Raw genomic sequence first — 27,751 nt, forward strand, 5'->3', positions numbered from 1 at the left:
GGTGCCTCACGCAATCTATGTTTGTGTTCCCTCGGGCCATTATCGTTGCCTGTGTTGGTGATGGCGAGCTGTCATTGCAGTGACTTGTGTAGCAGAGAGCCTGCAGGCTGCTGATGTGAGTGTGTGTGTGTGTGTGTGAGTGTTTGCGGGGGTGGGCTGGTCGAGACAGAGAAACAGAAAACCTGAAGCTGTCGCCTGGTGGCATTCCCTCGTTTTCCCCATCAGTCTTCAGACATGAGGAGAGGAAAACCTCAGTGAATCATTGCTGTTGTCTGCTATGTCAAATACAAATGTGATGATGTGGTTTGTTGGGTCTGATCTGTCTTGAAATTAAGTCTATGATCCCTCAAGGGGTCTTTAGCATGACCTTTAATCCCTGCACCAAAAAACATACCTGGTAAGAAAGAAAAATTTGACTTCTCACTATAAGTTTTGGTGTTTACAGTTTGAAACATTATACGGACCGTTAGGACATGCTGCTACATCTGCAGAAAACAGAGACTCAGAGGTTTAGCTGAGGATATGCTCACAAAAGAGGAGCAATGCTGCATAAGTAGTACTGATCTAGTTATTATTTGCCATATTCTCCATTTATTTAATGTTGGCTGTTTGTCTAAAAGCAACATGATAATTATAGACTTACCCATTTCATCTCTTTCATCTTTTTCATGTGGTGGAAGAATCAAAGCCAGTAACCACTTCAACACTGCCCCCCACAGGTGGTTTATCATAGTACAGCAAAAAAAGAGGAAACTACAGCTTGCCTCAATTCAAAAGCACATTTTTATATATATCTGCAAACACTACAAATATTCCACCTTAAATTAATCCATACAGAGTGACAGATACAAACAGTGCATTTCTTCCGTCAAGTAAACCTACATCATCTTCTGTGTATGAACAGCCTGTCCGTTATGAAGCCACAACAAACAAACACTTCAGTTTAATCTTTCAAGTGGGTTCCAGGTACATTTCAATACTCGAGACCACGTTGGCAAGAGCGAGTCAAGTTCAGTCCAAACAGCCAAAAAAACAAAAAACGCAACAGTCTCCCACTCAGTCCCCTGCAGGGTGAGTCATCCGCCCAAACCAGTGAGGTGCTTCTTCTCAGTGTGGCGTCAGGAGGGTGGAGGGGCTCCGGCAGGGAGGGGTCACCACCAAAATGAGGGATAGTCTCATTGTGGATTAATAATGTTTGATATGACTGGATATAGTTAAGCTTTATTCTAATAGATAATTTATTCCTCTTTACAGTTTTCTTGTATATTCATATTTACCATTATTATTATTGTAGATTTATAGTGATGTAGTTTTTGAGTATACCTCATTTGATTGTTTTGACTTTCCTATTTAACATGCGTGATGACCTGAGCTGCCCATGCAGGGATAGATAAAGTTATTACTTAAATTATTGCTTTCACGATGTATTGAGGGAGATATGAGTTAAACACTATCCCAACATTAAGCATACAAACAGACCAGTGTAGTTATTATTGTTTTTATCTTGCTGCTGTTCAAATTGAGGACAGTAGAACTCAGATGGAAAAGGTTCCACTGTGGGTTTAAGATTTAAAACACTTCTCACTGGCCACATGTGTGTGTGTGACTTTATCCAGGCCGGAGCTGGAGATCAGATCATGATGCTATTGATCAAAGTTTTTTATGGCAGAATAGATTTATGGTTGTGTTGTTTCAGGGAGAGACGCTTCACAGCCTCCTCTTCTCTCCAGCTGATGTTTCTCCTCTTGTTCAGATGGACCACGTATCTCAGGGAGTTTCAGCCTGAGTCGTCCCCGCTGTTGTCGGAGCCTCCCTTCGTGATCTCCTCCGGTCCCTCCGCCGTGCCGCTGTCCGACTCCTCCTCCTCTATGGCGAAGCGCGTGTCCGCGGAGGAGCACAGGGAGCTGACGCTGCTCTGCTCCGCGAGCAGCGCGCACGCCAGCGGAGAGGGCAGCGCGTCCTCGCGGTGCAGGTGTCCGAAGTGGTTGCCGTGGTTACCGCAGAAGGGCAGGGACACGTGCACGGAGCGCAGTCCCGACGCGGCGGGGACGGGGAAGGAGAGGCTGTGCTTCTTCGGCAGCGCGCCCCACTCCCGCTGCTCCTCCTCGTGCACGAGGCGCGTGAAGATGTTGACCCTCCTCTTCTCACGCCGCTTGGAGCGGAAGTAGCCGAGCATGATGCCGCAGAGGAAGACCCCGTAGAAACACATGACGATCAGGATGTACAGGTACGCGTTCCCACCGCTCTTGTCCGCCTGGGTGCCGGCGCTGCTCTGCGTCTGCAGGACGAGGCGTTTCGGGGGCGCTGTGGAGTTTTCCAGGTGCTCCATTGTTTTAGGTGCAAACTTCGTGGATGGTTTTTAAAGTTGCGCTGAAAAAGATACGGAGGCACATCCATTAGTATGAGGACTTTGGCTCACTTTTACGCACGCTTTACGCACAGGGACATCATTCCAATCGGTGATTTTTTGTGTGTGTTTTTAGTTGTTTACAAAGTGCTGAAATATCCTGAAAACACTTATACAGTCACTATACATCAGAAGCTGTGACATGTGACAAAGACTTAACATTTATCCACTGGTGGCAAAATGAGAAAAACACAGGAATAATGATAAACAGTGTTTATCAGTCTACCAGAATATTGTATTCTGCACACACACACGTAATGATCTGTCAATTAAGTAAAACATTCAATTAAAAATTAAATTTAGAAAGTAGAGAATAAAGTACTGAATATCCTTAAATTACTAAAATAAACAACTTAGCATTTTTCACAGATATAAGATTATAATATTGATATTGTTTTCGTATCTTGTGTCTTAATTTTGTGTTTTTGTGCATTTTCGTATTAAAGGGAAATACTTCCCAGTAGTTTTAAAAAGTTACTACAAGTCTACCCAAAACAAATTAGTCTACACAAACCAAACCAATAGTCTATAAACAACAGTATTAAAGTTGTGATGTGTCAACTCACCAAAGTGAGGAGCCAAGTTTCTTGTTCAGCTTCTATCTTCTTGCAGCTCTTCTGGAGTTTTGCAGCACTAACAAACGGATCAAGTTATTTATACCGAGAGGCTGGATGGTCATCACGAGTCACGTGACGGGGACTGATTGTAAGATGAGTCCTGTGGCTGTAGAAGCCCTGAAGGAACTAATGTTAAAAAATGAAATCGTTAAAAGAAACATCACAGACACCTCTGGGGGATTCTTAATGAAAACAACAAATCCCATGGGTATGTTAAAGTTAGTTACTATTTGAAGAAGTATTACATCATCTCTAGAGTCCAATGGAAAAAGTTTCCACGGGGATGCGATGGAAAAATACATTTGAGAAAGAAGAACAATTTCGAATCTGGCCATAAAAATTGATTTGAAAGTTTTTAGGATGCATGTGCACACATAGGACCAATCTCCTTATTCTCAATCAAGCCTCTGCACATCATTTAATATCTTCTCTCCTCATCTCATCATGCAGGATTTTTCCAATTTCCTTGCCAATGAACCTAAAACCTATGAATCAAATCACGATGGACAGACTGCAGTGCAGTGGTGGCTCTGGTTTAACAGCATCGTGGTGTGCAGCTGACACACCAACGTGGGCTCACAGTGTTTGTGTGTTCTTAAAGAGGTGAAAATGAGCATGTCCACCTGGGTGTCATGACTACATCCCCGCTGATCAGAGCTGGAGCCGTGTGACTTTATTAATGTCACGATGGTCTGGTGTGATTAGGAGGGACTCGCGCTCCTGGACACACAACTCAAGCAAAGACACAACTCACAGGATGCCAGTCAAACACTATATTCTTACATAGAGAAAATAAAGCGGGGGTTCAGTTTCCTATTGCTTTACATTATGTAATTTAAATAGGCTATGATTCAATTAAGGTGCTGATTATTAGTATATTTTTCACCACATGAACAGCACCTCCATATGAACATAATCTCCAAATGTCAGATTTAATTTAATAGTCTGACTGAACTGCACCCTTTTCACCAGACGGCCGAGGACGAGTCTGACAGCAGAGAATTCACACCTCAAAACTGTAGCGAGTGGTGAGCATCAGTGGTTAAATTGAATTAGGTTCCAATCAGTCATTGTTGTTATTGTATCAGTGAAGGCTGATTTCACTCTTAAGCTGGTGATCAGCATCATCTGCCTGCCTTCATGTCGGAATACTAAATGTGCTCAACACTTTAAATTTCATTCATTTGACTGACTGTGGCCAAAAATGTAGAATAATGAAATGCTCTTGCATGTAGACCAAACACAATCTTTATTTACTTCATTTGAGTATTTTACAAAAGCAAAATTACAAATAAATAGTTGGATGCACTTATGTTACAAGGCAGGTTCTCGATACAGACAGCGAGTGAGGCTTCAAAATGGTCCACGATCATGAAGTTAAAATAAACGAGGGACTTGCGTTACATCGGCTGATCGCTGCTCAATATACCATACATGTAGCATATGTACAGTTAAAGAAAAAAATACAATTAAAAGTCAGTAAGGAATTAGAAAAGCGTGACAGAGAATCAAAAGAAAAGGCAACACGTGCCACATTATGAGGAATGCTGGAGCCATGTTTGTGCTTTTATCAACTTAAGCAGTCGCACTGTCATACTAATGCAGATGACCTAAAGGTTCAGTGTGTAAGATTTAGGTGAGAGGCATCTATTGGCAGAAAATTAATGTTAAATAATCGTAGTGAGGTTTTCAATTGTGTTTTTCATCTAAATTGTTGTTTTCTGTATCCTAGAATGGCCCCTTTATATTTAAATACTTTATATTTACAGCAGGAGCAGCTCCTCTCTACGTAGGCTGTCATGGTTTTTTTTTTACTTAAGTCCAGACTGGACAAAGTTAACACCTTCTTATTTAGAAGAGGAGGGTGAGGGGATTCAGCTGCGACTAAATTCTACACACTGAACCTTTAAATAGCTAAAAAAGCTTTAAACCAGCGATGACAGTTCTGCAAAACAGATGTTCGCTTTACTTAGTGTGATCATTTTTCAGCTGATGCACTGAGAAGTTCACTCAGAACGTTTTTACACCCTATCAGTAATCAACTGCCTCAGTTGGACAGAAATCATACATTTTCATATTGCATCAAAGATGACAATGATTACACAATAATATCATCTGTGCATTTTTGCAGCTCATCAAAAGTATACTCTATCATTGTAGGAAAACTCTGTAGAATAAACGTCTTTACTTCTTTTCTTTTTAAAATGAGCCTTTAAGGTGCAATTCTGTTTCATTTTCCTTAAAAAAAAAAAGGAGTAACAGCTACATTGTAAATAATGATAAAAATAAAAACTGCAGTGTTTTTCCAACCTGCTCTCATTTGCACTCAAATGACTTTTGTGCTTTTGGTATCAAGATGTGCTGTTGTTAGAGACGCCCCACCAGTCGAAGTCCGACTGCGGGTGGCAGACAAAATAAACCAAATAAAAACAAATATATCAAGAGTTAACCGTCTCCTAACCTGCAGGAAAGACTAAAAAAAAAAAAAAGAGTGAAGGATTTTGAGACCTAAACAACCAATCGAGTGTCATGGACGAGCACAAAGTGAAAACGTAACAGTCCTGTCTGAACGACCTGAGCTTCTGCAGGAGGAGTTCAACAGAGGACAGCTCGCACATGATCTGTTTCATAACTCACATCTGGAACAATAAGATCTCTACACAGAGGTCACACACCTGGATGAAAAAAGGGGAAAAGCAGTGGATCGGGATTTTTTTTTTTTTTCTATTTCAGGCTGCTTTCAAGTTGCAAATTCAAGTAAGTGCACAGTGAAGGGGAACATCCTACCCTTATCCTTCTTTCTTCTAACGAACATTAAGATTTAGCACAGATTAAGGTCACTGTGGTTTTTACTGGTGGAATAGGGAGCAGAGGGGAGGAGTGAGAGAGCACTGGAAGATTTTCACAGTCAAGTGTTGGTCTGTTCTTTGAGAATCAACAATGATGTGCCTATCGTTGCCGTCATTTCCCACCATACATTCTCTCAATGTCGTCCTGGTAGTGTGTTTTCAGCTCCTTGCGTTTGAGTTTGAATGCGTCAGTTACTAATCCGGTCTCAGGAGTCCAAGGTTCTGGACTCAGACAGATCTTGCGAGGAATCTCAAAGCGCTCGAGCTGGGCTGCAACAGGAGAAAATGTAACATCAGCACAAATGGAGATGAAATGTTGGACAGAACTTCAAGTTCAACCTCTGATCAAGTCTTTGAGCCAATCTTACCAGTGAGAGCAGCCTCGGTGATGACCTTGAGGACCAGCTCCTCCATGGCCTTGCTGTTGCACAGCTCCTCCCGAGATCCTCGGATACCATACTGGTCAGCCAGAGCCAGCAAATGCTTCTGATTGGGCACCACAAAGCCAATGACATATGTCTCATCGCTGCAGAGCAGGAAAGGGAGAGGGGGCGAGATGTCAAACTGAGTCTTCATAAAAACACATTGCTCTCCAGCAAGTGAAAGTTGAGCCAGATTCAATGTCAAGCACGTGCGAGCGCGTGTGATACAGAGAAGGAAGCGTCAATCCTACATCACGTGAGATACTAACTCTAACCCTTATAAGGAAAAGTAAACACATGCCGTGAACAGTGAGAGAAACTCACAACATCTACATTTTTTTAAAAACAGTTTGTGTTGCACTGTGACACTGAACCAAATAAACATTTCAGGCTGAACAAATATGTTGAGATTCTCAGTCGGAAAGGTCAAGTACTTCTGCCTTCTAGTGTGAAATGCTTTCTGAGGTAGAGGGCAGCATCAGTTTGAAAACCAGTCAAACATCTTACCATCACGCAAAGTATCTGAATATAATAAACTTTCTCGATCGAACTCAAACTCGACAGATGCTGGGAGCCAGCAGAAATGCAATTGGACACAATGTAGAGCAACAGGTGAACAGTGCTCAGTAGCAGGACACTCTGTAGACTTTGTCCCAAAGCCAAAGATTTAATCATTGAAAAAATAGGCAGAATATTTAAAAATGATAAAAATAATAGCTGATGTTCTTTTGGCCATTAGAGGACAGAGGAACACCAAGTTGATGTGGCTAATGTGTTTGTAAACAGTTAGCTACACTGACAAATATAAAACTGTTAAAATAACCTGTTGATTTTTTTTTAGCTTTAATGAAATGATGAATGCATTTTCACCTCGAGAAACATTTGAAAAGCTGTTTTTGAAGTTTTGAAACCTGCATAAGTCTTTCCTGACTATGTAACGGAGGGAATGAACCTTGTCAGAGAAATCTGCCTCAATGTCAGTGATTCTGTGCTCTGCATGCAGCCCTGTAGCTCATGAGATGTCTGTCAAATGTAATCATTTACAGACAAACATTTCAAGGCTGATTCATGGTCCTGCATTACATCTGAATATATGCAGACACTTTACTAGAAACCCTGCAGTTATGTAATACTGATTATACAGGAGTAGCCTTGGCACTAAGCTTGTCCCTGACAGTGTCACTGTGTACAGATGCTTCTATGAATGTGTGATATAAATACAGGCCATTTACCATTTAAAACTATTTGCCTGTGGGTTCTCCTGCCTCCTCCAACAGTCCAGAGACATGCGGGTTAGATTAATTGACGACTCGAAAAAGCCAGTAGCTGTAGAAGGGTTGTGTGTCTCTGTATGTCAGCCTTGTTATAGACTGATGGCTTGTGCTGGGTGTATCCTGCCTCTTGCCCAATGCCAGCTGGGATTTGCTCCCTGCGACCCTCAGAGGATGTGCAGTAAAGCTAATGAATGAATGACTTTCGTTTTTGTTTTGATTGAGAGCAGTTTTAACATTCAGAACATAACTGAGAAGAGGCTAAACTGCAGCTACTTCAATGGGTTTTCTTCTTTCATCCAAGTGAACTCAAACGAGCATGAGCAGCATCGTTATTAAAGCTGGATTTCACGATGTAGATTTATTCACTAACAATGACACACCTGTTGGCATAAGCACAGATGTTGTCGACCAGAGAACAGTTCTTCAACATGGCCTCCACCTTCCCCAGGGAGACGTACTCTCCTGCCTGCAGCTTCACCAAGTCTTTTTTACGATCTGGAAACACAACAGAGACACCTACTTGTAACAACATGTATGTCCACCTGCACACATACAAGTGTGGATATGTGTGTCTCTCTTTAAAAGAAGGGAGGAAGCTGGGGAACGGGGGGGGGGGGGTCGTTAAGAGTTGAGGTTTGTTGCTGAACTGATGTAAAACAGCAGTGTGGAGTAATTCTGGGAAGTGAAGTAAAAGGTTCCCTGCTGGGCTGATGGATGGAAACAGAGGTTGTCTGGATGAAATCCAGAACGTGGGGCCCTATGTTGAACATTTGTGCTTTTGATTTCATGTGAACCAGGATGCATTTCCTCAAATTGATTATCTGCGTCCATCGAACCTTGCATTCATAATCTAATCCACACAACCACGTATCTCACAATTTATCCATTCGACTTTCCTCACCTATTATTTTGAGGCACCCATCTTTGTGAAACTCTCCGATGTCTCCTGTGCAGAACCACCGCTGACCGTTCTCGTCTACAAAAAAGTCTTGGTTTTTATCCTCGCTCTTGTAGTATCCCATGGTTACGTTCGGTCCACCGATCAGAATCTCTCCTCGAGGATGCGGCTCGTCTGTGCTACGGTAACCACCTGAAAGCAGGGTGTTAAAGTCACATGGATGCAACACAAATGAAAAGTGCAAGAAAACAAACTCTCTCGACTCGGCAAAATAATATTTATTTTTGTAGATAAAAAGGTGACAGCGTGTTTACTCAAAATTCTATTTCTACTCTGCAAGCAATAAACTCAGGTGGATAAGCATCCGGATTCAACAGAGCATAATAAATATGAGTTATGATCTCAAAGATGAAAGTTGTGCAGGAGTAGAGAGAAAAGTGGTATGCTTTCCTTACAAGGTTATGAAGAAGCTACAGCGATCACTCCTGAAATACTGATGGTCTTACTGACCTGGCAAATGTGCAAACGAATGGTTTATGTGTTTGCATGATGATGAAAGAAAAGAAAGAGAAGCAACAAGGACTGAATATGTCCCAGTGAATGCATTTGATGCTTTGTATTCCATCAATTCTCTGTGAGTGAGTGTGTGTAGCTCCCCTCCCAGTCCCACTTACCCTCCACCCAGTCTTTTAGCTTTATCTCACAGCAGACCAGCGGTCCTCCCACTCTGCCAGTGCTGTAATCCCACACTGAAACAGACAACACACACACACACACACACACACACACACACAGGATCAGGGAGCACGCTAGCATCAAGGCATGACATTTATTACCATAGCAACATGACCTCACTTGTTCCCTCGCCATGGAAACCCCATCCCAAAGGAGTAGCCACAAAACAGTGTTTTCCTGCCTCATATAACTGCAGTGCAGAGCCAGGCAGCGGGCCACTCTGATGGTTAGGTCTGCCTGGGAAACACTGGGAGGATTTCTCAAATGTGTCGGTACTGAAAGCCAGTGATAATTTAAAACATATGACTGGGCCAGTTTTCATCAGCAGTGATACTGTATGAGCGGCATTTTTTATACCCACTGTTAGTAGATAATAAAAAAGATTTTTATTTTGCACAACAACCAGGGCATATTACCAACAGGCCAAAACCCTGATGCTAACTGGATCCTCACCGTACAATGATAGTTGCCCATGTTGATTTTTCCACACCACTGCCTCCTCTTTTTCAAAACGTTTTACCTACTCCCCTCTCTGTTTACTACACCCCACACACACAATATATCTTCTCATTATTTCCCTCCCTTCCATTTTTCCATCTCTACAGTAAAATACCCCCCCTCCATGTCCTACAGTTTTTATCTCTGCTCACGGGTTGTTTGTGTAAACAGCAGGATTTTCCAGGTCTGCTGAAATGTGGTGGACCGACTAACTTAAATTCTAACACTGACATGGGACTTCAACACGTTTGGCCCTTTTTTAATTACGAAACTCCAGCACACGTAAACTCACTTTACATTCTCGGGGCCTCGTCTATTGGCATTTTTTAACCTTTTTCTATCTCGACAAAAAAAGTAAACACAAAGAACCAGAGTTCTGTGTGAAATTTAGAATTATTTCATATAGTTTCACAAAGCTGTCTAGAATATTAGACTTGTATTCTGACAATGTATACTGATAATCTATATCCTAAGTAAGAGTACGTGCAGCAGTAGTCTTTAAACCTTGGAGTTGATAGATGGACATTGTTTTATTGTATTTCTTTGTGTTTTGCTGGATTATTATTGTTGATTATTGGTGCCTATTGATTTGATTACTTGATGTTTATTGGTGTTTGTTGAAGTGTGTACTACTTTATGCATAATACCAAATTTATTATCATATGTTGTCAGACTGTCAGTTTTTCTGCATTTACAATTAATCTCTGCTTCATCCCTCTTCTCATCTTATCTCCTCTTGTCTTCTTCTGCATTAGTCTTGTCTTTTGTGCTTTGTTATAGTTTTCTATTATTAATTCATTCTCATCTCAGTACATACGTATGCATATATATATATATATATATATATATATATATATATATTTCTGCTTACGTTCGCTGATTGTTCCAGCTCCGCATGTTTCCGTCAGGCCATATCCCTGACCCACTGGGCAGCACAAGCACACATTCATGAAGCGCTGTGTGGCTGCGGAGAGAGGCGCTCCTCCTGATAGCAAGACCCGCGTCTGACCTCCCAGCAGAGAGCGAACTTTCCTGAACACCAACCTGGAGGGATAAATTGATAGGATGATATGTGCATTTGAAAAATAAAAAAAACATGATCTTCTACTGGTTTAAGAAATGTTTGACTTTTACAAGCTCTCGAAAGGCTCTCTCTGCACCTGTATCATCTCTCTACGTACTTGTCACATAGAGGTGTGCTGTATCCTTCGCTGAGCTTCTCCAGCTTGTAGTTGTACGCCAGAATGAAGAGTGTTCGCTGGACACAGTTCATCTCCTCGACCTTGGTCATCACGTTCTTGTAGATACGATCCATGATCTCCTGGATATGGGGACAGAGACGGAGAAAGATACACGTGATGAGATACGTATGTACTGAGATGAGAATGAATAAATAATAGAAGACTAAAACAAAACACAAAAGGCAAGACTGAAGAAGACTAGAGAAGATAAGATGAGAAGAGGGATGAAGCAGAGATTAATTATAAATGCAGAAAAACTGACAGTCTGACAACATATGACTGGATCTGTCGAGCAAAGGGTTTGAGAGATATAATGTCCTGCAGGGACGCCGCCATTGTGACACTTTTTAATGTATTTGAACCCAAAATGTTTTGTAAAGATTGGTATGGGTAAACACAGGAAACTGAAATGACTGTAGTCCCAGCTCTGAAAGGAATTTTGAACTCATCTCACAGTAAATTAAGATTATTTTCAGCTGAGCGTCTCATGTGCCTGATAGAAAAATTTATGAGGACGAGAGTTCCTAAAGAACACAATGTTTAAAGAACAGAACAAGCATATCGTAAAATCACAAGTTCGACATGTCCATACAACAAGTCAAGAGGAAATAATTATTATAATGTGGAGCACATGCATTTGGTTGCATAACAGCGTAACATCCCTAATGGATTGCTCATAACAGCTGACCTACAAAACCAGAGGAAACCTCAAGGAATCCACAAAAGTGAAACTCTGGGTCGGTTAAATAAATAATAATAAACAAAACGAAACAAAAAAACCCTGTAAAAACAGAACAGAAGTCCCAATCAGTAAGTATTCCCCTTTTTGCCAGGGACCCCACCTGCTCTTGCTAATGGAAAAAAATAACCAACTACTTAAACATTAAGCAGACACATAATAATCAATCAAATGAATTTGTATAGCCTGTACGTACAAATCATAATTTACCTCAACAGGCTTAACAACATCCTCTGCCCTTAACCCTCCAATAGATTGAGGAAAATTTACCAAAAACATAAAAGCAACATTAGCATTCAAGTCCAACTCTGTTTTGGCATCAGATTCAAAGAAAGATTTAACTCTTTTGCAGCACAATGATAGAAACCACTTAAGTGGCTCTGGTTAATGCTGTACATGCAATACAGTGGGTTCATCTGAGCTTTGTTGCTTCACCATGTAGGCTGGTGAATGTGAGTGACAGTCAACTGAAAGAGACTAGAAGTTGGCCAAGATGTATGTATGATGGGCAGGGGATAATATGCAGGGACCTTGTAACAGTGTTTATATAGTGAATGCAGGTTTGAGTGACTATTTGGCTCAGCTCTCCAAGTCAGGGATACACTTGATGAAATGGGCTGAGCTGGTGATAGGAACAGGATGGTGCTGCAGACCAGGACTGTCAATCAAAGCAGTTGGTATTATTTTGTACCCTGGCTATATTCCAGTTGTATCCATGACTTCGCTTGGTTTCTCAGGTTTCCTTCTGTCAGAGGAACGTAAGTGAAGACAACTGAAACCTGCATATCGAGAACACTTCATCTTCCAAAGTAGCAGAGTAGTCCAAAGTTGAACTTGGTTTAATGGGGAAAAGAACAAGGCACAAAGAACTAAAACCAATAAAAACCAGCTGGTCCCTGAGGGTGTGGGCGTGTGTGTGCGTGCACGCTTGTGCGTGTGTGTGTGTGTAGCTAATGCAGTGAGAGAGGAAGTCAAAACAGGATTTATGCACCGGCCAGTTGTCATATCACAGCAAACAATTTGTATGTGTGTTAGTGTGCGTGCGTGCGTGTGTATGTGTGTGTCGTGGGGATAACCACATGGGGCTTTCTCACGTTCTGTTTACAGCTGTGAATGGTTCCAGACACTGGGGCCCTCTGACCTTTACACTATGACCACTGGGAGATGGAGGAGACTGGCTGACATAAGCAATGGAATTGTAATGTCTCATTACAGACACTGAAATGTCTTGATTGAAATGATTTTCTCCATTTTCTTTCTCTTTGAATCAAAAGTTAAAGCAGCATCAAGAGAGCATTTTCAGGATCTCATGGTTTATATGAGGCTTGAGTTTGAAAAAGTTATACATGATATATATGATTTGTGATAAAGCTTAAAATAGTGAAGATTATAACTTTATTAGCTTTATTCAGAAAGTCCATTATGATGGAACTAAATTATTAATGCATTTCCATTTACCTACTACTGTAAATTAGCAGCAATAATAACAATAAAATTATAACCAGGACCTTTGGTTTGCAGAGGAAACAAGATGTAGAAAGTTTATATGGTGAACGTTTTAGCAAACAGTTAAATAATGAATTACACATATACTGCATATGCAATTTAGTCTCAATTAACTTTTCAAACATGGTAAAAGTTGATGTCAGCAGCTAGTATGTAAGTCTGCTGTTTAGTTGTGGGCAGGAACAGTGTTTGGTTTTTTTTTTGAGCTCACTGAAAACAGTCGACTGCTGCTAGAGGAATAATCAGACGATCAAGACTGAACCAAAAGGTTTCTTATCACTGTGAGCGAAGCCTTTCACATAAACAGTTATTTGATGGCTTCTTTCTATGATAATATTAATTACAGCAGCTTTAATCCCCTTATTTTTGAGTGAAATCCATCCAAATATGTTGATGGCTGCTTGGAAACCCTACTAGATGAAATTCTTTGACAGTGACGACTTAAATTTTCACTTTCAGCACTGCATGCCCCGCTTTTTGTTTCCTTTAACTGTAAACTCCCTCCAAAACTAATAAAGCATTTAAGCAGAGTGTAACACCCGCTCTGCTCTTTCACTGACAAAATAAATACTTGCTATGTTAAGTTTTGAGTGAATCCCTTTCTGGCGTCCTTACTGCTGGAGTGGATTAATCTCTAAAATATATCTTGAAGATAAACAAGACTGGCCAACCTCAAACGTGCCATTTAAGCCCCCGGGTGTTTAACATTTTTTAGAGATAAAAAACAGGTGGAAGGAGGTAGAGAGCATCTACGTCACCGTCACAGATGTTGTACTCCACAGCTGGACTATGAACAAAGAGAATAAATCTATCCTGCTCCCAATCAGGGCCAAACTCATGGGATACCACAAATGCGAATGCTTCGCAGACATTGCTGACATACCGGAACAGCTGCCATCAGAGTGGGCTGCAGGACGCTGGTGTCTCCCTTGCTTCCTTTCCTGATCTTTGTTGACTTTGTGTGGGGGGGGGGGGGGGGACAATATCACAATAATGGTTAAGCAAAGTTATGGTTTGACACAGCTTTACTTCATCTTTGCGTCTCCAAACCAACAAACACCAAAAGTAATAGGCCAAGAAGAAGAAAAGGGTTCATGAATATATTATGTACTTTAAATTTAACATTAAAATATAATATGAACGGTGCTGTTGTAGTGTTACTTTACCTGGTCAGCAAGAGTCTGAGGCGAGGAGTAGCCAATCCTACAGCCATGAGAAATACAGACGAGCTCTGCGCTGAGCTCCAAAACATGGGCAAGAGGCAGGTAGCCAATGTAGGTGTCTTCCTCACTGTAAACAGCAAAACAGCCATGAAAGGAGTCTGTGCCATCTAACTTATCTGTGTTGATCAAGCTGAATAAATCAGTTTTATACAAACTTTTATGACCCAGTGAATCATAAATCTTCAAGGCATACGTGATGAGGAGGTTTACACAACTGGATTACTAAATACACACAGGAAAGCCATTATTTTTAATAAGACATGTGATTGTGATGATAACGACCGACCTCCATCCATCTCACCCGGCCTCCTATCCTCCCAGTCTTTGCCTCCCCTCTTACTCAGCTCTGTCTCCTCTGCATTTCCTCTCACCCCTGCCTCGTTCCCCAGTGACAGTGACCGGTTTTTTTTTTTTAATGTAAATACTTGTGCTGTATGATGCAGCTGAACTGGCTGACTAATGCCTGTGCACGTGCTCAGTGGACACGGAAGCCCTGACCAAGAAGTTAGCACAGAAGAGCATTTGGCATTTTGTCCTTAAACAAACTCCTATCACACAGTCTCCATCCTACAGCATTCATCCAGTGACAGGGGAGTTTGGCCAAAGAGGAGAAACAGCAGATAAGAGGAACTTAATGTTGTCATTGTGCTAATATAATGCAATTTATACAGCTTGTCTCTTCTTGAGATACTGAAGAGACTTTTGGGGCTTCCCCGCTCAAAAGACATAAAAATGCACGAGTGTATAATTCTGTTAATAACAGCACCAGAGCAATCACTTCCTCCAAAAAAAAGCACAACTCCCATACAAAGCTTCACCAGTCAAATGGCTTCATTTAAGTTTATGTTACACGTTCTGGAACAGAACACATACCTCCTACACCTCTGAATGCTAAATTTAAAGCTATACAGCCAACATAAAGTCAGCCAGCACCTCTGAAGCTCACGACTGAACATGTAAACAGCTAAACTGAAAACTGGACATGTTTAAAAAAATCTGTAATTTAAATCAGGAACCATCAGATCAAAAAATAAGTAAACTCGATCAGAAACAAGATGCTGTTACCTTTGACGAGGAGGTTGCATTTTCGTCTGCGTTTGTTCGCAGGATTCAAAAACCTACTTCACCGATTTCCATGAAATTTTGTAAAGGGGGGTGAGACGTGACCCAGGGAAGAAGCTACTCAATTTTAGTACAAATCCAGGATTTCTACTTCTTTAACATTGTGGGATAATCTGTTTATCAACATTTTCATTGATGCAGGAGTGTGCACTCTGATGCATATCCAAATAAAAATGTACTGGAACTGGTTCACTCTTTTGCTATTCTAGTTGGAAATGTGCTTCATAAAAGTAGAAATAAGTAGTCAAATGTTCTTCATGCACATAACATGTGACACACAACATGCTTTATGGCCCCTACCACAGATTAGGTATGCGCTCCGCCATCCCTGTGATCCCAGCGATAAGGTTGCTATGGGAGATCATGACGCCCTTCGGTCTGCCCGTGGATCCGCTGGTGTACATGATTACTGCAATGTCTGAAGGCAGCGGCTGCTTACGCTCACGTGCGGCTGTGATGTGAAGAGAGAGACAACACACAGGACATGTGAGCTGAATATGACAGAACTGCATTTAACATGTATTATTATATTATATAAACACACTACACCACACATACAGGTTCCTTATTAGAACCTTGCATTAATTTCAGTTCCATTCACAGTCCAAAAACATGCAGATTGGGGTTAAGTTAATTGGAGACTATAAATTGACCGTAAGTGCAACGGATATGCAGCATAGATGGATGGATGACAGTAATGGACTCTGTTCCATTTGTGGCACTTGTGCAGTACAAACACATTTAATGGAAGAAGTGGAAATATTTAAGTGTCTGTAATTTAATAGAGGCTTTCAAACACAGGGGATGGAAAATTGTTGCTGTGATATTCAACAATCAGGCCTCTTCTTGGCACAATTGTGAGTTTCAATCTTTCTCTCACCTTTTTCTTTTAGTTTTTTCTTCATAGCTTTAACTCTCCTCTCGGTCGTCCCTCTCCACTAGAATCGCGATCATTATTTTTTCTTATCTGGACTTTTCAAGAACAAAACACAGAAAACTGTATATTTGGGACCACTGTAATCTTCTGGTTATCCAATCCTGGCTGTCGGCTTAGGTTGTCTGTGCGTGTTTGTTTTCTGTGGACTTCCCTGTCACATTGTAGGCCAAAATCATCTCTAATATTTTATCCCTGTTTGTTTTTAAAAACCCTAATGCGAGACTAAAAGGCAGTAAGGCCAAGTTCAGAACAACTTCAACACTGTGAGAAAAAATACAGCCATCTCATTCATTTGAATTCAACCAGTTCCATTCAATTGCAGATGGTTGAAAAAACGCTGAACACTTGACCTGGAGTAGTCTCACCCTAACCTGCAAATGAAAGAGAGGGCTGTGTTTTTCTACACACAGGTATAGCCAGTTTTATCACGGGCTATAGGAGAATACTACAGTTACATCCATTCGTTTGAAAACACCTCAACTCTGGTACGCATACCCCTGGTGTCTGCACTACTCCAGAGTTTTAAAGCTGCTAAAACATGGAAGTTCACTGCTGGACCCGTTTTAGTTTAAAAAAAACTCTGCTGCAGCGTTTCAGTCTGAACGGGCAGAAACAGAGATGTTAGAAACTATGACGGAGAGACTCACTTCCACTTGCTGATTGGGTGTTTTTTAGTAGTCTTCACTGATTAGTCAGGCTCCTGTCACATGACCACTTTCCGTAAGAAACAACCGCCATTAGCCTCGGCTCCCAGTGCAGAAGTGAGCAATTAAACTCTGAATATTACAATGATAGGATGAAGTTGGCCTTATGACAGGAGGGACAATGTGATGGGTTACATTTTTCCCATAATTCCTGTGGCTGTTATAGCATGAAGTATCTTATCGTAGCTTACATTTGGGAGCTATAATCAAGACCAAGGTTTAGTAAAAAAAAACAACTAGGAGACACTTGAAACAATATACAGTAAATGTAGACCAGAGAGCACAGAGCAATGAGCCCCCTGCCCTCTGATGCAGGACTCCTACTGTCTGAATAAATAAGTAAAGTTCCAAACAGTTTAAAGGGGGAAACAAAACCAGTTGGTGGTTTGCTAGTCTAGCAGCAGTGTACTCCTCATGTGTGGGGGGGGGGGTGAGAGTCTGCTCGATTTTCCACTCGGTTAAGCATCATGTGGCGCAAAAGCAGAACTAAGAGGTCTGAGCACAGCAGGGCCTGAAAAACCAAACAGAGGATGAAGGGAGCCGTGAAGAAGAGGAAGGGACTGTAAATGACATTAGACTCACAAGGGGAGGGCCTCTCTTCTTTCTCTTTCCTCTTCCTCGAATACTAGGCGTGTAGGAGTGTGTACTCTGAGAGCTGATGTCATGTGAAGTTAACAGTATTATATTTAAACATGACCCTCCCTTGTATTCCACTGCTCCATCCTCCCTCCCTAAACCTACTTCCTTCCCTCTTTATCTGCACAAACTGCCAACTTCTTTTGTTTTGGGTCAGTCAGTTCAAGGGGCGAGGATAATAAAAGACAGGGGGAGGGGAATAAGCATCGTATTAACCTTAATCTAACACAGATGTTAGTGCTTCCACATTCACATGATCTAATGGCACTGATACCAATCTGCCCCCGCCCAACCTCCGACCCTGAGAGGAACCAAACCATGACCATCCCATTTAGAGTGGGGCTAGATGCACTGAGTGGAGCAAACTGGTCATGGAGGCGAGTGTGCATGTTATGGCTAAGGCAGGTTTCAGATTTTTCAAAAGGTGAATAAATTAATTAAGCAAATTTCCTTTATTTGCAGTTATAAATGTGTTATAAACCAATAATGATTTCATAATACGCTCTTGTTTTACATAAAACCACAACATCGCCTCATCTCCTAACAGGGCCCACATTAGTTTGGTATAATCATGAACACCCCTGCTTGAAGCCACAATGGATAAGCTCATAGTATCTCTGTCGATTCTGGAAGGCTGATCCACGGTGGCTTTAATTCCACTGCTTCCTTCATTTACCTTCAATCAGAAGAGCCTGGCAGCTCAGGGTCGAGTGCTGAAGCTTTGCTCCAGACACCGGACACCTGATTCAGATTCAGGTCCAGATTCACGATGGTATAGACAGCAATCAGTATGTGGCTTTTCAACATGTTGACAAAGAAAGAGGCTAGTTATGAAATGTCAACATCTATGGTTTTATAGGCTGAGCACCACCACTAGAGCTGAGTGCATACATGCTATCTGAAGCATGCAGTGCAGTGATGGAGTATTCTACAAAAAACATAAGAAGTTTTAAGTGTACATTTATATTCTTGGATACATTTTAAATGTATGCATTACATGCATGGGTAACTATCATGATGACTTCTGTGTATAATGTTATGCTTCCTACATAACTACCGTAATTCTATGTTCTATATTCGTGTTAGTGTAGCTGTCAGTCAGAAAAGAAACCAGCCACGGTTTTCAAAAGTTCTAGCTATTTTTACACCTAGAAATAAACATAACCTCACTTGATAGACAGGAGCCAAAATGGCAAAATTCATGCTCCAAGCAGAAATTAGTTGTGAGGCTGATGCAACAAGCGGAAAATAAGAATCTTTATTACAAAAGAAATGCAGTTTGAACTAATATATTCATGATTAAAGGGGCAAAAGGTCCGATACCAGCTGTCTCCGTGTCCGGAATAAAAACCTTTGTGTGTGTAGATTACAAGCTAAAACCTTTATGGGGTAGTCATAAAACAGATTTTCCTAACGGCCCCATTAGCAATGAAACACATGGATGAAGCATTAGAAATAGTCAGTATGGGTTTGAAGGTCAATACTGATATATTTTGTTGAATGAGAGTTTCTCTCTCAAGTGGGTTTAATATTTTTGCAGCTTTGGCCTCGAGCTCTCAATGAAAATGGTTACGAGGCACTTGTCTAGAAGCAATATCTTAAAGACCACATAAACCGGAGATCATTTTTTATCTGCCTCAGTTTTTCTTGTAGAGAAATAGCTTCTCTATATTGTTTATAGAGATACAAATACAATAGCAATACACAGGATACTATGCCAAAAAAAGATTGTAGTTTTAATCTATCATCATGAACATCAGCTCAACACAGTGTTGTTTTTGGTAAATCACTTGTTCAAACCACCTCTTCTGGTGCATTTGTGTTTGGGTATTCTGTTCTCCAGCAGTCTAGTATTTGCAGGAATTTAAATAACTTGTATAAGTCAGAACCAATAGTGATATTCTGTCCACCTCAAAGTCTCTCCTCAGACTTTGGTCATCTCAGTATTCTCAACCTAACTGCTGCTGCTCTGAATCCATCAACCACAACATTGTTCTTGTCCATCTTAAGTCCACCTCCCACTGCTGTCCTCAAAATAGAGGCCACAGTTCATCAGCATCTACAACTGTGCCCCTCCCACACCATTCTACTGTCCCAAGGTGTCCCCCAGGGATCAATACTGGGTCCTCTCCTGTTCATTCTCTACATGCTACCCCTCTGATAACACCTTCTCTCGTCATGCCCCAGAAAACATCAAACAACCATTTTGTATTAATTACTCATTGAATGAACATGAATTTAATATTTATATTATTGGTGAAATGTCCCTCCATATTATAAACACATATAAACAAGTATCTTCAACATTGTTTAAATTGTTTTTCTGGCAAGTTAGAAGCAACAAAGTGTTTCGAACCAATACCAAAGTATAGTTATAACTCTACAAGTATGAACTACACAATCGATAAAAACAAATGAAATGAAGCTGTTTATTGGTGACCAAATAAAAGTAAAACAAAAACACAAACTTACCATTCTCAGGCCTGGCCCCCAGCTCCTGAACTGCAGCCATGTTGTGGACAGTGATGCCACGTGGATATCCGGGCCATGAGGTTGGTGCGTCATCCACAACAATGATATGCTGCAGCCTTGGAACTTCAATTAGGATATCCTGACACACATAAACACACACATGCACGTGAGCACAAAGATGAGGAGCATGAAAGCACAAAAGTGTTGTGTGTACATTAGGATGAAAACCAGGTTCCATCCTTGACAGGTAACCAGAAATCCCATGCACATGATCTTCATCAGTATTTGGTCTAGAGGCCAGGATGTGTAAGAGTGAGCAGAGGAGCTGTGTTTATGCAACTTTGATAAAAGGGAAGATGGAATGCCAGAGCACCATTTGTCTTCAGTGATTGAACTTGTCCAAAACAGGCTTTAACACACAGGAACGAGCACTTTGCTTTATTTATTTATCTCTGTGGAATCACACTGCTCCTCTCCCCTTCACTTACCAGCACAGGTCTAATGTTTTGGATTCTTTCAGATGATAACAGTGGCCTTTAATATTATTTTTCAAGAGAGGACATGTGTCAAAGTCTGGAACCACTGGAAGACTTCTGACCGTGATGTATTGGGGGTAAAACATCCTTAACTTCGTTTCCTTTGTTTATTTGCAGGGTAATGTGGTGCATTAACCTTTATAGACTGAGGTGAAAGGAAATACTGTATCTCTCAAAATGTAATGTTCTGTTTACATCTGTGGTTTAAGTTATATTGGACTTCTTATATCCGACTTGGACCATTTATAAACCTGATATCGCTGTACAGCTGACTGAGCTATACAACACTGGGCTACAAATACCAACAAATACCATTTATCACTGCTTGATACTTTTGGTCTTATTTGCTTGTTACCACAAAACAGCTGAAGTGTCCGTGCACAGTAGCTCATAATAAATCCGCAGGAGGACTGGGAAATGCCAAAGGTTTCACCAGATGACCCAGAGTAGCTGCTCCCTCTGTGAAGGCCACAGTCTCAAGTGGAGTGTTTCTCTACACAGTAAATACAGTGGGAATCCTCATTTACTATCCACACGTGTACACACTCAGTCAAGAGGGTGATGACTACCAAGCAGGCATCCTGTAGATAATTAAACACGCTAAGAAGTTATATTATATCTTATATATAATAACATTTCCTGTTATTACCTTTACAGAATCATTTTGTGTGTGTTCTTACCTTGAGTCTAGTTTCCAGGAGCTCTCTGCTGGTGATGATGTGTGTGACCTCAGTTTCATTCAACCCATGAGCGATGGCTGGACCTCCCAGTGTGGAGTAAAGGGTGGCCACTGCAACACACACACATATCCTGCTGTGATACTGCAATTAAACAATTTCAGAAAGAGCTTGGTTCAGTAACTCAAACGTAAATTAAATAAACACTTTGACTTTAAGGCTCAAAGATGCAGACTGGTAGAACAGTGCTGTATCCCTGTGGTAAATAGAACCGAGTTATTATTTTTATTGTTGATGTTCTAATATTGACTGGATTTTGAAACAGTTAAGTTTGAGCTAAAGCCAGAAAGTTTAAGTTTAAATCTTTAGCAGTATCATCTCTCAAGTCACTCATGTTGTATGTTGTTGAGCGTCATCATATAGACAATGCGACAAATGCGTAAAGACAGACAATGTGCGTGCATCTGTCGACATTGCTCAGCATTTCCAGTTTTGCTCCCACACTGATGACATCAGTGAGAACCTCAGAGGCCTCAGCTCAGCCTCCGAGCCAATGAGACACAAGCTCTCACTGCCATAAGATCTCTATTGGGGATATAAACAGCACTGGTGTGCTTGTGTGTGTGTGTGTGTGGTATGACTAATTCCACATGCAATAGAGCACTTGATATGTAATTAGAGCTAATTCATTCTTTTTTTTAATCTGCTATTGACCAGTCAGTGTCTTCCACATCTGGTGTGATGCATTGATAACACTGGTTTGGCTCCTCGTCAGCGTTCTAGCTCATCCCGAAGGTTCCGGCTGAGGTTGAGGTCAGGGTTTAGTGCAGATCAATCAAGTGCTTTCCAGGACCTGACTTTGTGCTCAGAGCAGTGAGGAGTATAGAGGCGTAGAGCCATTGCAGATGACCAGGAGAAAAATGAGGAGTGAAACTAAACAGAATAAATATGATTCATATGGGAAACAAATAATCAAGACAGTTCTGAAGCTATCACGTTGACATTATTAATGACTGAACCAGTTTTTATGGACTCGAAAGGGGGCGGCCCGCCTGAAAAAGTTTGAGAACCATTGGAGGCACATGTCATGTTGAAACAGGAAACAGCCTTCCACAGAATGTTTTACAAGACTTCCAATGCAGGAGATAAGAGCATTTTGTAATTTTGTAGTTTCCATGTCGTAGATGTTGGACCAGCTCATAAATCTAAAAAAGAGAAGCATGCACAGTGTAGATGTTCTGTGTTCTGTGTGTGTCCACCAGAACCAAACTATGAAGAGACAGGAAGAGAAAATGGGTTAAAGTTGAAGAGAAGGACAGAAAGGTGACACAGGGGAAACAACAGTAGAGACACAGAGACGGAGAGAAAGACATGGAAAAATCAGAGGAGCACAGCGTCTAACCCTGCATCGCTGCACTGCTACTGACTCAGAAGTTTATGAGACAGGGCTTAGTGACATCTCCTTTTTGCGTCATGGAGCTCAAATACTTCCTGCTCTACTACTGTGTGAGTGTGTGTGAACGAGGGCCATGACACCTCCAGTCGTGAGATCTAAACAGATTGGACTTTATACACACACACACACACACACACACACACACACACACACACACACACACACACACACACACACACACACACACACACACACACACACACACATATTTTAATACAGAAAACCGAGCAAACGTCCAGGATCCATTCAGTCACAACAAAACATTTGAGTGAACTTCAGCCTTGTGTCATTCTGCATTTTTCAGTCCATCAAATAGGATCTTTAAAGGATCCCAGGAGGAAAATTTGCTTGAATCCAGGGAGGAATGTGTAACTCCATCCACTGACGGGCTGACATGACAGCAGCCGTATGTTAGAGAATGTAAGCTGCTGTTTTTTATTGAGCTCACATATGTTGCAGAAAACAACTAATGATGAGCCCAGTTTCCCTTTGACAGTGACCCAGTATACAGTGAAGATAGAATGTCCGCACACTAACGCAGAAACACGCACGCACGCACACGCACACACACACCAAGTGGTCGAGTTCACTGGGGGCCTTTGGCTGACTCCTTGAAGCCTCTGTCAACATCAGATGCTCACGTAGACTCTCTCAACCCTCTTCTGACACCATCACCCCTCACTGCTCTCCCTCTCTTTCCTCCCCGCTGTCTTTTCCTCCATCACACGTTTCAACCTTTAGCCCTCCACACACACAGACACACAGACACACACACACACACACACACACACACACACACACACACACACACACACACACACACACACACACACACACACACACTCACACACACTCACACACACACACACACTATGTGTTATCTGCTGCCCTGGGCTTTCCACTGTTTGTGTCTGCACAAGAGAGAGGGAGAGAGAGACAGGGAAAGAGAGATGCTTTATAAGGACGCTTTATATGCTTGTGCTTACGTATCTCCAAAGCACGACAGTTTAATGAAGCATAAACTGAAGCACACAGAGAACATGAGGGGTTCTTTAAGGACAATCAGAAAGATTTAATGAACATAAAGTACTTTTGTGGACGCTCATAAATAAAGAAATATCAAAGAGGAGGACAGCATGGACTCCCAGAGCTGCTGCTCACATTAACATCACAAACATTAAAAAAGGTTTTTAAAAAAAAAAAATGTTTAAACTACTTTTGCCCTGGAGGTAACGTTTGCTTGTTTTTCAGCAGGATTACATGAAGCGTGTGCAATTTAGTGCAGATACAAATAAAAAAACTGATGTAGTGAATTTAAAAGTGGTTTCATGAGGTAACTGTTGGGCCTTGGAGGATGTCTTCTATGATATTCTAGTTTATTAGTAATTTTGCCATTTTTTGCTGTCACAGCTCGAACTAGGAGGACACTCGGAGAGCACATATGTCTGTCAAGGCTCAGGCCCCGTCTTGCAATGTTAAAGAAAAGAAAAATCCAGGATCCGCCCCCTTGATCAAATCTCCTCCAAAGGTTTATGGGTTCATCCGTGGCCCAGACCCCACCCCTCTACATAATGGAAAATCAGTTCAGTCATTTCAGCAATGAAAACATAAACCTCCTGTAACACTGTAAGCAGCTATATCAGCCCTGTGCTAATGTAACGTTGAGTTTACCTGAGGAAACCAGAAACTGTTTGGGGAGCTGATGAGTTCATTATATTAGATTCATTACAGCCGATGTAAGTGACCTCACTGTATGAAATATAATGTACTTTACATATTAGTTCTTCCATCACAGGAAAATCAAACGGATGTAAAAATGGAGGGAATGAGGAGAAATGGGACACTTATATAACGACGAGGCAGAAGGGACAAATTGACCTTCTTCTGTCTCAGCTGGGTCCTGCATGTCACAAGCTGTCCCCATGCACACGCACGCGCGCGCACACACGCACACGCACACACACACAGAGAGAGCTATAAATCAGCCTTATTCAGAAACATGTGGAAGATGCTCAGTAAGAAATAATAAACTGAAGAAACTCAGTATAACTGAAAGTACGGTTTAAGTTCAAAGTACTTCTTTACTGTTGCCTCATGATACCCATGGACACTAAAATACATCTCCTGGATGCATTTGCCAGATAAATAACGCAGCTTCATTTCTTACTCACAGAGGTCCTGGACTTACATGGGAAGTTGTACATGAAGCAGGCCTCGGCAGCGATGAGCCACTCTGCTCGCGTCTCACAGAAGATGGCTATGTTGCTTTTTGGCTTCTGACCCAACGATGCCAGGCCGCTGCCCAGCTGGGACGCTGCTGTGAGGGCCTTGTGGTAGGAGCGCCAGGAGTACTCACCAAGAACCACCTGCAGGGGGGTAAGAGGTGGGAGTACAGTAGAATTCTTTTTTTTGTGTGTGTTGGAGCACTGGAGGAAGATATAAGCAGGAAGGACGGACACATGTTCCAGTCAGTACAATTAAAAGCTCATTACCCAGCTGACTATTAGTGAAACAGAAAGGAGATTTGAGGACTTCCCTGTAATTCTTCTATCGTGAATTTGTGGGTATATTTGACCACAGGAGTTCAGTTTACTGTATTAAATTGCCACAGTCACATGTTGGGTCTGTTTCATATTAAAAAAGTCACGGGAAAGGGAGCCGCTGTTCTAAACAGAACTACTTCCTCTTCTGAAGATAAACACAGGCCTCTGGAAATACTCTTCAATATACAGTCACAAGCTGGAGACGCTTCACGGCCACAGACACGTGTCAGAGCCGAGCTTATACTGACTCCTAATGGTTAACAAATGGAAGTGCACAGTGCACACAGGCACAGAGTAATGATGACTGTGCAGAGCTCAAACAGCTAAGACGTGTACTCTTGCATCAATCGCAGTTTCAACAGTGGGTTTAAATGATTAGGGGGACCAGGCTGTTGAGATTAGCAGAGTGAACTTTAGTTAACTCCTGATTGCACAGGCAACGTGATTATTAGCAAATACCCAATAATACTTTCCCAGAAAGTTTTTTAATTTCCCATCAAAACAGTCTGCCTTTCACTTTAGTTGTTTCATAAAACAACCCTTATTCCTCCTTTCCCTTTTCTGTATTCACTCTTGATCAAATACCAATTTCTCTCTCTCTTCTTCAGACTTTGCGCTCTATCCTTGTCCCCTCTGACCAGTTGTAAGGTCAATGGAATCCAGGGCGTTGAACAGACTAACAAACTGTCAGCAGAAGCATTAACAGTGACTATCACCATTTCACTGGAGGTTTGGAAGATTCAAGAGGAATATTTGAGGGATGAGATATTGCAGGGTTAAAAAAATCATAAGCATGCCTCGCTTGCTGGATAAAATGAGGAATGCTGATATTTTATAATCTCATTTAGATTTTCTACATAATGAGATAAATGTCAAATATCCTCTTTTCCACTCTGTTGGTTTATTGTCACATATTGTCATATACTATTGACTTTTTTGTTTGTTTGTTTTTATCAAAAAACAACATTGCTTTAAAAAACAAATTAAATTACATATTTCACTTTTATTTTCTTGTCATTTTACTCAATATCTTTTTGTTTGTTACCACTGGGCTGAGACAGGTCAGATTTCATTGAACATTCACTGTACACTACTATTGACATTCAGCCTTGATTTTTGATCTTCTGGTGGGATTTGTTTGCACTAATACAATATATACTCTTGTCACTATTCCTTTAATTACTTTAAGACCCATGGGGCCACATGGAAATAGTTTTATAGGCAGACATTTAGTATCATTGGTATGTGGGAAATACTGTTAATACAAATACTAAAGGTATGGTAATAAGCATCATTAGTATCAAACCCCCTGATTAGAATAATCATTGTTACACTGTGAAGTTTAATGAGCCCAGTTACAAGTGAATGAACAGAGGATTATGGGTATTTCTTGGACCTACTTAAGAACTCCAATGGAGGAAACGTTGCCATTATCTATCTCAACTAAAACTTTTTTCTTATCCAGACCTGTATCATTTCAGACGGTCAATTCACACTGTACAGTCAGGGATACAGTTTTATCTCCCATGGAAAATAAATGTAATTAACACATTGATATTTTACCTTCTTGAACACCTTCCCATTGCTCTGTTCTTCGTCCTCCTCAGTGATCACCACCCTCGTCCCGAGGCAGTCTCTGTGGGGGAACCTCGTGGCTGCGAACTCAAACATCTTATCCAGGGTGTCCACTCCCGGGTGCAGCGACGTCGCCAGAGTCTTGGTGGCACTCAGCGCCCTGTAGGGTCCCTCGGGATGTCCCATCACAGAGCGGGCCTTCGCTCTCTTGGCTCGCTCCTCCTCTGAGCCGCAGAACCCTGCCTCTGGCACCGAGAACCAGCTGACGAGGTAGCATGGCAGGAAGGTGATGGCGGTGTAGATCCATACCATAAGGTGGAAGAGGAGCAGCAGCAAGGGGTTCACTTCCTCCTTCAGCTTCATCTCGGTGAAGCTGCGATGACGTGGGAGAGCAGTTGGAAGAGAGTAAGGTAGAGGACGAGCTGTGAGAAAACTCCTGCTGTTGCAGTCAGTCCCTCTTTTCTTCTGCTCCCTTCACTTTCTTCTTCCTTTAAAGACACGTACACTGTGGTAATAAAATGCCCAAAGGACCAGCCCTGGAAAATAAATGTCATTAACCTGGCGTTAGAGCAGCAACTGATTTTTTAATTTCTTTTTTTCAGTTAAACTAGTTTCAAAATGAAGTTATTCCCATGCTTTCAAGGATCCTGGGCTCTTGCAGCCTTGTCGCCAAAAGAAAATCAA

The 27,751-nt window shown here is 41.5% G+C and overlaps 2 protein-coding genes and 1 long non-coding RNA gene across 4 annotated transcripts in view; 1 reads left to right on the forward strand and 2 right to left on the reverse strand.

The window, feature by feature from the left end:
- Window positions 1-765: 765 nt before the first annotated feature.
- Window positions 766-3,126, reverse strand: kcne4 (potassium voltage-gated channel, Isk-related family, member 4). Its single transcript, XM_069534355.1, has 2 exons — window positions 2,974-3,126; window positions 766-2,370 (listed from the first exon to the last, which is right to left on the reverse strand). Exon 2 carries the CDS (start codon window positions 2,327-2,329, stop codon window positions 1,778-1,780), a length of 552 nt encoding a protein of 183 aa, XP_069390456.1. The 5' UTR covers window positions 2,330-2,370; window positions 2,974-3,126; the 3' UTR covers window positions 766-1,777.
- LOC138412020 (uncharacterized) lies at window positions 2,092-27,274 on the forward strand. The gene is made up of 3 exons (XR_011244534.1): window positions 2,092-2,227; window positions 25,123-25,332; window positions 27,100-27,274. It is a non-coding gene; the product is annotated as an uncharacterized lncRNA (long non-coding RNA).
- acsl3a (acyl-CoA synthetase long chain family member 3a) overlaps window positions 4,255-27,751 on the reverse strand; it is a 29,378-nt gene continuing 5,881 nt past the window's right edge. The window contains exons 2-15 of one of the 2 annotated variants that reach the window (XM_069534353.1): window positions 27,056-27,603; window positions 25,138-25,315; window positions 21,497-21,606; window positions 20,281-20,419; window positions 15,832-15,982; window positions 14,353-14,476; window positions 14,070-14,141; window positions 10,882-11,021; window positions 10,572-10,744; window positions 9,142-9,216; window positions 8,471-8,659; window positions 7,950-8,064; window positions 6,242-6,399; window positions 4,255-6,143 (exon numbers count right to left, since the gene is read on the reverse strand). In XM_069534353.1, coding sequence (XP_069390454.1) covers window positions 5,986-6,143; window positions 6,242-6,399; window positions 7,950-8,064; window positions 8,471-8,659; window positions 9,142-9,216; window positions 10,572-10,744; window positions 10,882-11,021; window positions 14,070-14,141; window positions 14,353-14,476; window positions 15,832-15,982; window positions 20,281-20,419; window positions 21,497-21,606; window positions 25,138-25,315; window positions 27,056-27,430 — 2,157 coding nt within the window. In that variant the 5' untranslated portion in view covers window positions 27,431-27,603 and the 3' untranslated portion in view covers window positions 4,255-5,985. The remainder of the gene's footprint in view (window positions 6,144-6,241; window positions 6,400-7,949; window positions 8,065-8,470; window positions 8,660-9,141; window positions 9,217-10,571; window positions 10,745-10,881; window positions 11,022-14,069; window positions 14,142-14,352; window positions 14,477-15,831; window positions 15,983-20,280; window positions 20,420-21,496; window positions 21,607-25,137; window positions 25,316-27,055; window positions 27,604-27,751) is intronic. The other variant, XM_069534354.1, reaches the window with a different exon arrangement.

Source organism: Paralichthys olivaceus, chromosome 11 (assembly GCF_024713975.1).
Source record: "Paralichthys olivaceus isolate ysfri-2021 chromosome 11, ASM2471397v2, whole genome shotgun sequence".
NCBI classification, from domain to species: Eukaryota; Metazoa; Chordata; class Actinopteri; order Pleuronectiformes; family Paralichthyidae; genus Paralichthys; species Paralichthys olivaceus.

Coding starts and splice junctions, on each gene's coding strand:
- kcne4 (XM_069534355.1), bottom strand. CDS start 2,329: ATGGAGCACCTGGAAAACTCCACAGCGCCCCCGAAACGCCTCGTCCTG.